This window comes from Haplochromis burtoni, unplaced genomic scaffold (genome assembly GCF_018398535.1).
Source record: "Haplochromis burtoni strain Fernald_Lab_line unplaced genomic scaffold, NCSU_Asbu1 Contig_948, whole genome shotgun sequence".
Lineage (NCBI taxonomy): Eukaryota > Metazoa > Chordata > Actinopteri > Cichliformes > Cichlidae > Haplochromis > Haplochromis burtoni.
Genome location: NW_024583309.1, coordinates 22250 through 36199, shown reverse-complemented (window position 1 = coordinate 36199; position 13950 = coordinate 22250). Strand labels below are relative to the sequence as shown.

Sequence of the window (13950 nt, the reverse complement as noted above, 5' to 3'; positions counted from 1 at the left end):
GCCCAGCTGGAAACACTTCACGCAAGTCGAGCTGCCCGAGTTTCACAGAATTTACAGAAAATGTTAAATCTTTGTGATTTGTATCGTTATTGGGACGATAGAATTCTTATATCGGGATATGAGATTTTGGTCATATCACACAGTCCTAATATATATATATATATATAGTCATCTTAACAAACGTTAGGCCATTACTGAACTTTAAAAATGTATTTAAAGTTCAGTATTTGTACTCTAGCTTGACAATTAACAAATGAAAAGCAAATAAGTGAATGAAAAAAAGAGGTTGAGATGGTGGAGCACACAGGGTTGTATGGTAGGGAGTTGAGGCCATTTTGTACCCGCCGCTGTTGCCTTCATGAACAGTGTATATCTAAAGTGATGTCTCAACTATTGGCGCGAGCCGTGCTTTGGTGTTGTTACGCCTTGTCATGCATGTCTGCGTTTTTGTAACCTTGTGTGGCTGCATTGAAGACATGAATATACAGTCGGGTTGGTTTCTATCACCATTTCAGTGATATGGGTGTAAGAGCTCAGAGATTTGCAGATCATGGAGAGGAAAATGCTGCAACCGCTTGAAAAGATTAGACTTTCTGAGAAAAAGTTTTTGGAGGAAAAATAAACCTCAACTATTCCAGCATTGGCACTAATGGGGACCTTTTCTCTGAAGGGTGGCACCTATTGTTCAGGAGAATACTGCAGTGAATCCGGCGCTTCAAGTATATATATTTAATGTGGCTTTTGTGACATTGAAACAATAAATAGGCCATTAGGGTTTCTTTTTTAAACTGTAAAGACTAGGCTGATGTCCATATGTCAAGAGGGACTACACCATGGAATAAAAACTGACCATCAAATGTCTCCTAGATTGGGTAAGGCACATGTGTAATATGAACTTTACTGGTGGATCAACACATTTTTAGCTTGCGGCATTTATCATATATTCAGAGATGAAGGGAGCTCGAAGCAACTGATAATCCCTTCACAGTTTCAATAATGAAACCTTGACAGTTTTACTTCCTCCAGATAGGTCTCGTTGAACAAAGTCTCTCCTTTAGTCATCTTGGAGGCGAGTGATTTTCAGAAACCTTTGCGGTGAAAACGAAAGCAAAAGAGTACGTTTTTCATGCTGATATTTTTATTTTATAATTGGCGAAAGACAAAATCAATTGATTAATCTGATTAATTGAACTAAGGACTAACCTGATGAGTTCTTCTCTGACTTTGCCCTTTGCCTTTTCTTTCCACGACAAAGGAAAAGACAGCTACAGTTTGCATTCACAGTGAAGCTCTGGACACAAGTTTATCAGCAGCTTCTTGTGCATTTTATACACTCTGCTTTACTGCAGAGGTGTGTCAAAGTTAAAACTGATGATAAATTCAAAAATAATTATCAGATATGTACCGTGTGGTGTTGAAATTTAGCCACCCTGCCCACCTTCTCTATTATATCAGATGGTGATAAGGTATCCAGGTGACCAGTAAATGACATCACTTAGTTGGGCTTGTGCTCCGCTGGTCAAATATGAGCTGAGTTCAGTTTATTTCACCTGAGTCAGCACTCACTGTGCAAAGTCACAAGCAGCAGATGAAACCCAGTGTCAGTGAAAGACTGAAGATAGTTAACAAGATTCTTTTAGAGTTTAACAGATCTTATCAGCTTTAGCTGTGCACTGGTAGAAACTGTAGGCATCGAGTTGACCGCATTGATCCTCCATTGTAGAGAGCAGTTTGCACTGCTTTAGTGAATAATCTGAAAGCCACTAACTGCTAAATGTGTGGTGGCTTACAGCACAGCAGAGCTGCATATGTGCAGATTTGCACATAGAAGGAGAAGAGGAAGGCAGACAGAGTGACGGTTAAAGAGAAAGCAATGTGCATCTGTACCAGCAGGAGAGGGCTGAGTCATGCATAACCTCAGTCACATGAATGAATGATTTGCCTCCAATAGTGGACATTTGAACATTTCCATGATTTTTTTTTTTTTTAAATTTCATTGTTAACAGTTAAGAGGAAAACAGTTCCTATTAATGATGTTTGTCTGAGAAAATAGATAAATTATTAAACATCCCCAGTGCATAAGCCTTGTTAGGTTAGGAAAGTGAAAGCAGGTGTTTTGCTGTTAATATTGCTGCATTGATGTTTGTGCTTTATAATACTCGTCTAATATTAATCAAAATTACAGAAAGTAAATTCTAATTCGAGTTCTAATCAGAATTCTAGAAATCAATATGGTTTCGTTGTAAAGGCTGGAATTTTTTTAAAGCTTTATTTACACTGTGTTTGATCATATTGGACACAATGTTGAGACCAGCAGAGTTTGAAAAAGTTGGATGTTGGATGTTCTTGGCTTGTAAAGTAATGCTTAAGCTTGGATTCGGTTATCTTTGATTCATAGTTTTGCTTTAAATATGCAGCGTAGCCTAAGGTGGACCTTCCCAGATCTCAACAACTGTGATAAGCATGATATGTCCATGAAACAAAATGTTATAGGTTGTATTTGTTTCTAGCTTGCTCATTATGATTCTCTGCCTGAGTAATAATATGGTGTTTTCCTCGTTATCATAGCTTGTGTGTACATGCGTGCATGTGTGTGGTTTTCTTTTTTACATTTCTCTTCTTCCTTCCAGTTTATGTTCCATTTCCTGCACTTTGAGATGGTTACCAGGCTTGACTTGTTAGCGTCTTTGAAGGTAGATAATCTCTGTGTTGGTTTGTTGGTCATCCATCATGATTTGTCTGCAGTCAAGACTGTAGATGAAGGAAATATCTTGGTCACAATTTTTGTTTGCTGCCATCTCAAGTCTAAATATTCAGTTAGTTACCGAATAAAAATGGGATTTTTTTATACAGTTAAAAAAACAAAACCTTGCCAACATAAAAATAGAAGCAAATTTAAAATATCTATAATTCTGCCATCTTGCTACATTAGATCTGCTGCTAGCTGGTGTTGTCCTGTGGGGATGTGAAGAGAACTAGACCCAGCTGACTGGACCATAGATCGACTCATTGTCATGATATCAAATATAGCGTTTTGCCTCAGGACGAGATTGATATCTAATCTAATAGCCCTTTTGCACTTGATTCTTCTTGGGTTGGTCTGATCGTTTTGTTTTTTTTACATTTTCTTTAATACTTTGTACTTTTTTTTTTTTAAACTACCTACTTGGCTGAGGTTCCAAGCATTCTGATGCAATAATGTGGCGTCAACAGACTACATGCCACTATTTAGCTAGTTGATGGCATCGCTCGACAAATCATGAGCGCGTCTCCTTCACTAAAATCAAAACTGCCATTTTTGAAACTCGGCAATGAGGGTAATAGCTACACAAAAAACAACGCCATGGTCCCAGAGTCTGACAGAAAGCCATACACCGTGCAGTAGGTATTCCATCGACTCGCCGTCCTCCTTTGTTGTGGCATTCATATGGCATACAAATTATATCACAGGACCTTCGGCCATGTTGCTATAATGACTCCACACACATTAGGTGGTAGTGAGTTCCAATGGAAAACGACGGAAACGTTCGAGTCGAGTCGGATCGGTACTAGTGAAAAAGAGCTATAAGTACTGGATTGGTGCTTTTCTTTTAGTTGTATTCTTTCTGTGGTTCCTGCCTCAGATTTTATGAGTCTTGTTAAGTATTAGGCTTTGATTTTGTGGTGTGCGGCGGTAGACGGCCCATGGCCCATTTCCATGCTCTTGTCTTGAAGGATTGCAGAAACCTGCCAGTTTGACTTTAGTTTTTTGTAACACCTGTTTTCTTTAAAAGCACTTTGACAGTGTAAAATGTTACCTGTGAGCTTTGTACACCAAAGTTATTTTTGCTGTCATTCAGGAGGCGTAATGCCCCTCTCTGAAGCAATCTGCTGCAGATTAGTGCACAAAGGGCAGATGAACAAAAGTTGGATATGTGAACCTTTTGTTCTGTGTGTAATAAAAGAAATGTAAAGCTTAAAAATGCCTTCAGTACAGGCCTTTGTTAAGAATATCAGATAAGATAAACAAGACTATATAAACATGTAACCTTATGTTCAGGGGTATGAGTAGATATAACATAAAGGTGTGGCCAGTACTGTTGCTCCGGACCACTTACACAACAGGAGCTGTTTCCCTATTCGGGGTATGCTTGCTTCAAAGTCCGTAACTCAAGACTGAATGCTTCCCCGCAGTTTGACGAGGCTGTCCCGTACCAGAGGCTCCTCCAAATGCAGCTGTGAAATTTGACACGCCGTATCCTCTTCAGTCCTCACTTACTATCCCACAGTCCTCCCTGAGCTGTTAGTTTAATGGTGCTTTCACGTGGCTCCCTTTCACTATGTAAATATGAAGGAATATCACAAGATCGAGTTATATTTATCAGTAATTTTCCTTTTGGTGGTCATCAATTCAACATGTGGATTGAAAGATCCAGGAAAGTGTAAATGATGTTAGATAGCCATATTATTCTTGCTAGCTCCTTTTATGCTAATAAGCAGAGAGGTGAAAAAACTCAGTATTCTAGTATTGCGTTTGTTGATCCTTCATTAATTTATTATTTTTTTAATAAGTTAAATATATTTAACGTATTTAAATGAGTGCACAGTCTGCGTAAGACTCTCTGGCGGCCATATATGCTCACAAGACAAGCCAGGCAAAGCCCAAATGGACCAGTGACATGCTTTACAACTTCAGTGAGAGAATAAAGTAAGATGACCCCTAGGAGGACAGAACGGTGAAGCAGAATTAGAGGTTGGGTTGGTTCGCTTGTTACCACCCATCTTATGTTGCAGAATTAACCTGCTTTGAAGCAATTTACACCAGAGATGAGAGGTCAGCATGCAGGAAATCACCGCCTGCTGACTTTTTTGGAAAGTTGTCACTATTCCTGGAAGATCCCGTGGACCTCAGTTGGCAGATATTTTCTTTTTCTAACTGAGCATCCATATGAAATAGATTCATTATGACTTTTTATTTTTTTTTGCCTTCTACATGCTAGCAGTTTGAAAACAATTTTCTTGTTCTGAGCCTTAACATCAATAGCTAAAACCTGGATATAAATTAAATTTTTTTATTTGTTCTTTGTTTAATCTCACACTGTTTAACACCACCAGGATTGCAGCTGAACAACTATAGTTAAAACTGTATTGCATATGATAACAAAACATTGGTGTTGGAGATGTTAAATGATAAATGTAACAACATATTTAATCAATGAGATCTCTTAATATTAAAAAAGAGCGCAAATTCAACAGTGTTGTACTGTAAACAGTACTGTAGTACATGAAGGAAATCTGTCTGCATGACTTTTGGGCTTAAGTTGTAAGAAGTAAAATACAGAAATCTGTTACTTAATTTCTTTGGAGTATAAATGGCCATGGAGAAGGTCTTGCTGTACAAGTTGTCCAACAAACTAAAAATGCAGTTAAAAGTCCAAAATTAATGTCGTCCTTCACATTATCCTAAACCATCCAATGTGCCAGATTGGAGTCTCTGTTGGGGTAATTCTGGCCCCTGTCCCTTAGGTTTGACACCCCTGATCAAAGTCTGTGTTGGTTCTCAGTCATCAAGGCCGTGGTAGTCTAAGAAGTTTGGAAAAGAAAGCAACTGGACTTATTCTGAACTTTTAGTAAGTTTGTATGAACCTAAAAATTTATAGATGGATTTAAAAACTAAAAGAAAATTAGTAATAATAGTTACATCTTCACATTAGAACCATGACAGTGATAATTCTGTAAACTTTTACTGTTGGTACTTTTCACTGCTTTGATTCCAGGGTTTGGATAGACTTTATTAGAACCTATAGTGGGTTTTTTTGGGGGGGTTTTTATCACACAGACGACATTACCTATCTTACTGTTCTTCCTTTGCTGCCAGAACCTGTATACTCCCAGCACTGGCACTTTCATGTGAAACTGTGCGTTAAGTTATGAAGTGAGTAACTTTTGTGTGACAGCTTGGTGGGGCTGTAAGTAAACTCGGATAAGGAAAAGGTATTCAGAGTATGCTGAACTTGTATAATAGTACAGGCACCAAGAAAAAAAAAACAGGGAGTTATTTGTGGGAATACCAATCATTTAAATGTATGTTTGTTTTTTCGAAGTTGATGTTAGTAAATAATAGTAATGTTAAGATAATGCGCTAGCTTGTATTTAGTCTCTCTTAGTGGTACTACTGCATTTGTGCTGAAGCTTGTGCATGTGCATACATGCAAACTGATGCTTACACATGCTAATTTAAATAAATGAGGAAGAAATGCAAATATGACAATCAGCTTGTTAAGTACCCAGCAAAGAGACTTCAACTCCACCATCTTGGACCTCACAGCAGGTAATGATTGTTCCTGTTCTACTCATCAACTTCAGCATAGCAGCATCACGTCATCACCTACACTAGGTTCTGGCTAGAGTGAGTGCGCACAGCAATGAAGATAGTGGAGTTTAAGTCAGAGATTCAAGACAGCTAAATGATACAGAAGACTGCCACAACAGCAAACTGACCTACCTGGCAGTAAGGAAATGCTATACTTTAAGAACTGTCAGTGGAAAGATTGAACTTTCAAAACTATATCAATTTTAAGGCCATTGTGTAAATAAAATAAAATAAAAATATACTTGGGTGGCCATTAGTATACCTGAGTGGCAAGTGTATATTTGGAAAATACTGCTCGCTGCCTCCTTCAGTCTGTGTCCTGTTTATTTGCTAGGCAGCAACTTTGTTCTGTGGCTTTGCTCTTCACAGAAGTTAAATATAATGGTTTGTTATATTTTGTAAATGTCAAGAAAGTTTATAAACAGTACCTTGGAAAAACTTGTCAATGAAGCAGGCTTATGTTTTCCAGCAGCAGTATAAAGCCCCAAGGGCTGGGCTATTGGTAATCACCAGGCAACTGACTAACTGGCTGTGTCCTCTTTAACCATCTTAAAAGTAATCCCTTATTGTGCTCTCTATAAAGACACTGTTATTTATCAAGGCAGGAGCACATGTCAATTTGTATTACTCAACAAAAATTGGATATTGGAAATACTGAGTTTTTCCTTATAAAATAAAAAGAATATAATAGGACTGTGATTTTAAACAGCCATTTTTGAAGTGGGGTTTAAGTTATTCAAGTCTAAAATGCATAGACTTCTGTTAGGTCAGGTAACACAGGTTTCTTAGCCTTGACAGTCACTCCCAAAAGACTGGTTTTGAGCCAAAGTAAACCTTTTATAGACGGGAAGCAGTGTAAAGGTCTTGAAGTTCCTGGAGCGAATGAAATGTCTTAAATCTTCTTCTTATTAACATGTAAAGTTGTAACCAACCTTCACACACATTTATATAAATCAGTCGGATTAGGTGAAAACCAGTGAGTTATAGTGTATATATGGATAATGCTGAAACCTGTGAGCTACTATTATTGAACAGGATGGCTGTTTCGTATGAATGTCGCTGCTCTGAGCACAGCATTTGGACTCTCTGCAGCATTATGTAATCCCCGACCTTCCACTTCCCTTTTCAAAGCCAGTGGTTTTTGGCAGGCGTGTGTTTCAGCATCGGGGGTGACTGTTTCGACCTGCGGTTACTGTATGCGTGATAGCAGTTTTAAGGGGGGGTTAAGTAGTTGAGAGTTGCTAGTTTCAGTTTGATGTCATAGTCCAGATATTTCCCAGCTTTTCTCTTCTCTGTGTACGTGTTTTTTGCCAGCAGTTTATTAACAGCCATTATCAGCCAGAGATACCTCATCATATCTGCATGTGTTCTTGCAGTCTGCATGTCTCCTTTCAGGGCTGGCTGCTGCAACTGCTTTAATGGATGGATGATGCAACTCCTCTCTCTTCTCCCTACCAAGCAGCTGAGAGTGTGTGTGTATTTCTTTTAGACAGAGAAAGACATAGAGAGGGGGATGTCGCTGAATGAAGCCTAGGCTGGATGTTTGCACTGCAGGGTGGGTGGTTGCTAGGCAATAGCAGTGTGTTTGTTTTATTTTTAGAGAGAATCACTGTGGGTGAACATAACACGTTTGTCCCTTTCTCATAGCACGTCTAAGTGCTTTTTCTTAACATACAGTACATTAAAATACAGGCTACACAAGAGTGGAAAATATGAGCTTAATTTAGAAAATCTAGTTGTCATAATCACGTAGCAAGAAAGCAGTTTAAAAAATGTCAATGGCATGGTTCAACTCCTCACCCTAGTCATGAAATCTAAACCATCCTGGCGTATTTATAGAGTATCTTTTTCTCGCACATAGACTATGACACTGCACGCATGCGCAGAGCAGACACAAACGCACACACACACATACGTGAAACCAGCTGTAGTCACTCCTTGCACGTACCAACCTTTTTTGGGCACATGGCCGTCACGCTGTGTGTCTTTGTGTGTGTGTGCGAGTGTGCGAACTCATGTGGGAAGTAACACCCAGTGAAAAGTCAATATGCAGTCAAGGCTCTTTTGATTTTTATAGCTTTTCATTGATTTCGAGATCTCGTGAGTGTAACAACAACCATGCGTTTTGTGAATCGCCCCATACTGTAGCAGTTGCTCACATTTAGGTCTGAATTGATTCATGCGAAGAGAAAATACCAGAGAAAAGTAAAAGGAAGGTTTTGGAGACTGTAGTGGGTATCATGATCTAGCCACCAATTTTCATATTGGTATCCCAGCTACCATAGGGCGAGAGGCAGGGTACACCCTGGACAGTTCACCAATCTGATGATTTTTTTAGTATGTTCTTATTTTTAGACTAGTCAGCTATTGTTTCCTTGTCTACTTTAAATAATTTGTAAATTAGTTGCTAGAAACGTTCCTAATTTCAACATTAGAGGTATTAAAACATATCCAGCTTTTTTAGTCTCAATAGCAGTGCGTTTACCTTGGATTTGGCCTGAGTGCTGTGCCAGTAGTTAATTGGCTTTATTCCTAGTTATGATGAAGACATGGGGATCATTATTAAATGTTGAAGGCTTTAACTAAATATCGTTTAGTAAATGGACAGAAGAACAAAAATAGTGTTGATTTAACAACTTTATTTGCACTTTCAGCTTAATGTGAGAGTCTCTCTTGGGTATTGCTGTCATTTGCAGTTATGCAAGTTTTTTTCTCTTCTGTTTGCCCTTTAGGCAAGGGTGTAAGTGTGTGTACTTATTTGACCTTTTCACACACAAACAGTGAACAGTTATGTCAGTTATGTTGACATTTCACTACATTACTGGAGATTTATTTATGGGGTGTATTAACTCTTCACAACTGTCTTTTGGGTCATGCTTATTTTTTCAACAGTCAGCAAGAGTTACCAGAGTTAGGTCTGATGACTTCTTCGTGAACATGGACATTTAACTAGGGACAAACAGCTGTTTGTCTGGTGATTTGGATCTTAGTTTCAGAAGGGTTACAGCCCTACTCTAAGTGCAGTAAAATCTTTGAAGGACATGTCTTCAGCACAACATTATAATGCAGCTTTCCCATTATTTCCAACTCACTTAATCATTCTTTGCCATTAAATCGTGATTAAGATTGAAGTACTGTAATGTAGCAAACCTCAAATAACTGCTGACCCTTTGTAGTGACGTAGCATGGTTTCTCTCATGCTCTGTCATTTACCTTTTATAGGTAGTAAACTAGTAAAAGATAGATTAGCAAAGTATAGACTTCAAATGAATATCTGCTGTTTTCACAGCTGGTGTGCTAACAGTATAGGGTTTTCCATCAGATAAGTTGAGCCCGACTCAGCTGTTGCAAAAGCAACACACAATGTCCTTGGCAAGGTACAGAGATGACAAAAGCTTGTACATTTCTAGTAAATTGCTTCCTAATGAGCAGTCCTACAGTTTCTCTGCATTTGTTGCATCATAACATAGCATACTTGCTAACTTTCCACTGCAGTAAAATCTCTCCTGATGACATAAACGTCTTCCCACTCTTGGCATCCAAGAAATCGTGGATACACAGGGCCTTGAAATGTTAAGAACTAATGACGTCTGCCCGCCTGACGCCACTGGCTTTAATAATTAAAAGGCTGATTGTGATTAACTCATGGACAAAGAGGTTCTGCGGTTCTTTTTAAGTGAACAAGGTTTATGTTGAGGAAAAGACCAAACACGACTCAAAGTGAGATTTAATTCAGCTCTTGGCAGCAGAGAATCTATGCCCTGCTGATTCAGTAATGCCTCTCCACTTCCCGACAACAAGTTAACTATGGTATTAGTTACTGTGTGTTCAGAGTGAAAGAGGTTCTGTGTGCTGGGTGAAGCTTCCACAGTGTAATCCTCGACTCTGTGGTTCCTCCTCAGCTATCTTTGTCTTGTCAGGATCTCTGGCTCTCACCCTCCATTGAGTAATTAAAAGCTTTCAGTACTCACGGTATGAAGCAACCTACTGAACTACTGACATCAAAAACCGGTGATTTAGAGAGATTTATAGTACAAAGCACATTATTATGCACTTTAAAATGTTGTGTTCTGTTATAGAACTGCCAAAGTTGTGATCTGTGAACTGAAAATGGCTTTTTATCAAACGTGTACAATAAGATTTATAAATGCAGTCATTAATTGTTTATTTCAGTATTGCTGTTTTCTAAGCATAGTCTGAACAATTCTGGATTATTACATTGTACAACATGGGAGTTAAAGTTTAGAATTTGGAACTGACGTGAAGACCTTCAATGTATAGTTTTTTGGTCAGTATGTGCAGTTATTCATATATGATAACATGCATCAACTTAATGAGTTTATCAGTGCAGAGGGTTTCCCACACAACTGAAATACAGTTAGTTCTATATATCTTTGAACACTAACATGTTCCAGTTATGTACATGGACATAATGTGTAGACTCTGTAGTGCACAGAACCAAAATTAGTAAAAAGTTGTCTCTGTCCAAATAATTATTTTCACAGGGTGCGCCAACGCGTTCTTAAATTATCGATAACAAAAATCCATCGTCTTATTCTTCTTTTGGCTTCTTGCTAGTGTTTACCACAGTTGATCATCTGCCTCCATCTTGGGCAGTTATTTTGGTTCACATGTTGATTTGGAGAAGGTCTTATAGCGCCCTTGCTGATGTAGCCATCTCATTTTATCCAAGCTACCTCGTGAGATTGAGGTAGATGATCCGCTAAACAGCCAAATGAAAATGAAACAGTCTATCCAATCAATAGACATTATGGAGAAGACATTCAGTGATATTGAGAACTACCACAATAGTTGCCTGGTCAGTTTGTCATTAGGGAAACAGAAAACTGAAAGGATGAGTGGAATGTTTACTATACAGAAACATGATAGAATTACTTGGACTAACATACCTTGGTGGTTACCTATAGGAAAGTCTATGTGTGGGAGCACTGGCTATAGGTCTAACTCAAAAACTTACAAAGTTGGTGTTTATGGTGTGGTCAAAGTTACTGACTTTGTGCAAGAGATACTATTTTCTTTGTCTTTGCTGTTTATAGTGCAATGTTTACTAAGTTGCCTTCTTCTCTTCCACTCTCTAGCTATAGGCAGCAATGGGTGCATTCCTGGACAAGCCGAAGACGGAGAAACATAGTGCCCACGGTGAGGGCAATGGGCTGCGTTACGGCCTGAGCTCCATGCAAGGCTGGAGGGTGGAAATGGAGGACGCCCACACAGCTGTGGTGGGTCTTCCCCATGGACTCACCGACTGGTCTTTCTTTGCTGTCTACGATGGTCACGCTGGCTCCCGGGTGGCCAACTACTGTTCTGGTCACCTGCTGGAGCACATCTTGTCAGGAGGGGCTGAATTTGCTTCAGGACCCAGCTCCGTGGAAGGCGTGAAAGACGGCATCCGCTCTGGCTTCCTGAACATTGACGAGTATATGCGCAGCTTCTCAGACCTGCGGCAGGGCCTGGACCGCAGCGGATCAACGGCAGTATGCGTGTTGCTCAGCCCGACCCACCTCTACTTCATTAACTGCGGTGACTCACGGGCTGTGCTTAGTCGAGACAGCAAGGTGGGCTTCTCCACCCAAGACCACAAGCCCTGCAACCCACGTGAAAAGGAGCGCATCCAGAATGCTGGCGGCTCAGTCATGATCCAGAGGGTAAACGGTTCCCTGGCTGTGTCCCGGGCCCTGGGGGACTACGACTACAAATGTGTGGATGGTAAGGGCCCCACGGAGCAGCTGGTGAGCCCCGAGCCTGAGGTATGTGTGTTGGAGCGGGTAGCCGAAGGAGACGAGTTTATAGTCCTGGCGTGCGATGGGATCTGGGATGTCATGTCCAACGAGGAGCTGTGTGAGTTTGTCCATTCACGACTTCTGGTGTGTGACGACCTTGAGAAGGTCTGTAACTCAGTGGTGGACACCTGCTTGCATAAGGTAAGTTGTTTCTCATATGTGGTGTACATTTAAGGTGAAAGTGGGCAGAAACAGAGTTGTTTTGACTAGTTTTACTGATAGGATTATGATTTTAAATGCAAAATTTTACTTTAATGTATTTCCATGGGGCCGAGCTGTATCACAGTTACAAATGTCTGAAAGATTACTTGTTGCATGCAAACCAACAATAGCTTGGTGAATGTGTAGGTAATAATCTGTTTAGAAGGCTGATTTGCTCTAGTGGGAAAGTATTTGAAGACTATTTACTCTAGTATACCAAATGTCAGAGCAGATCTGGTTATTAGAGTAAATCCAAAAGCTATTTCTGAGGGTGTCAGAGAGACACGCATCTTAAACAATACTGTTTGAAAAATGAAGACTGACTCCAATTGCAGCTGGTTGTCCTTGTTTAACTCTGAAGACTCAGTGAGCTCAGTGTAGCAGCATATGAAGGAGTTTCCACTAGCTGTAGGCTCCAGTTAAAGTGGCCGTCCGGTTTATGCTGGAATCTCCAGAGCAGAAAAAAAAGACTACTGTTGGAATCTCATCCTGCAATCTTAGACTCAGACTATCTGATAAGGGATTATAAAAACTTCTGATTGATTGGGAAACAGAAGACCAGGTCGGGGTTAGCACTGACTAAACTATCAAATATGAGAGAACAATTGTCCAGAAGTATATGGATGGTGCCATGCCCCTGATGGATTTTTTTAAAGTGCTAAATAAGTTGTCAGAAACACTTGGGCAGCAGTTCACATGCCTGGGCACCTCGCCTAAGTGAAATGTATTTGTGGGAAACAGCTGCCACTTTTCGTAATAGAAATCTAATGCCATATAAAAAGACCAAATATAGCATATTAAAGTAAAAGATGGACAACTGCAGCTGAGTGTAACAAAAATAATACACATCTAAATATTTAAAATGCTTTATGTCTCACAGTGAAAGACAATGTGATGAATAATGCACTGGTGCTTTAAATTCTCTCATTATCCAATGGCTTTAGCAGAATCTATTAGACTATTACACTCTGCATCACTTATTTTGTGTCTTGGGTACTCCAAGAATCAGTGAGTGCACAGCACCTTGGTTATTTTTACCTTGCTGTACGCCACACGCTGCTATAAATTTCCTCCACTGCAGCGGCTTTTTGTGATGTATGTGACACTGTACACTTACAGAACATTACTGTGACCAATTGGAGTTTTACAAGGTAATGACAAGGTGGCTACCCATTTGGTTAAAGGCCAAGGAACTGTGTGTGTCCTATAAATGCCAATTAATGTAGTGTTTTACACTGGCCCTCCAGCTAAAGAAACGCATTCTTCATTCTCTCTCTCCAATCTTTGCTCTCCAGGGGAGCAGGGACAATATGAGTGTGGTGCTGGTGTGTTTCTCTGCGGCTCCCAAGATCTCAGAGGAGGCTGTGAAGAAGGAAGAGGAATTGGATAAATACTTGGAAACCCGTGTTGAGGGTCAGCATTCTGAACACACACAAACAAACCTGCAAACTATGACTGTATGATTTTGGGTTTGCAATAATTCTTATTTTGCCTTTAAGGACATCCCTTTTCTTTACTTTTATTTTTTTCAATAAAAGCCAACCTTCACTCACCACCAGGCTGTGAAAAGTTTAGTATGCTTATTCAGTCCCCCCC

At 39.7% G+C, this 13950-nt stretch overlaps 1 protein-coding gene across 2 annotated transcripts in view; it reads left to right on the top strand.

Moving 5' to 3' along the window:
- LOC102310967 (protein phosphatase 1B) overlaps positions 1–13950 on the top strand; it is a 42803-nt gene that overhangs the window by 14790 nt on the left and 14063 nt on the right. For both annotated transcript variants that reach the window (XM_005951703.3, XM_042216178.1), the window contains exons 2-3: positions 11452–12294; positions 13650–13767. In XM_005951703.3, coding sequence (XP_005951765.1) covers positions 11464–12294; positions 13650–13767 — 949 coding nt within the window. In that variant the 5' untranslated portion in view covers positions 11452–11463. The remainder of the gene's footprint in view (positions 1–11451; positions 12295–13649; positions 13768–13950) is intronic.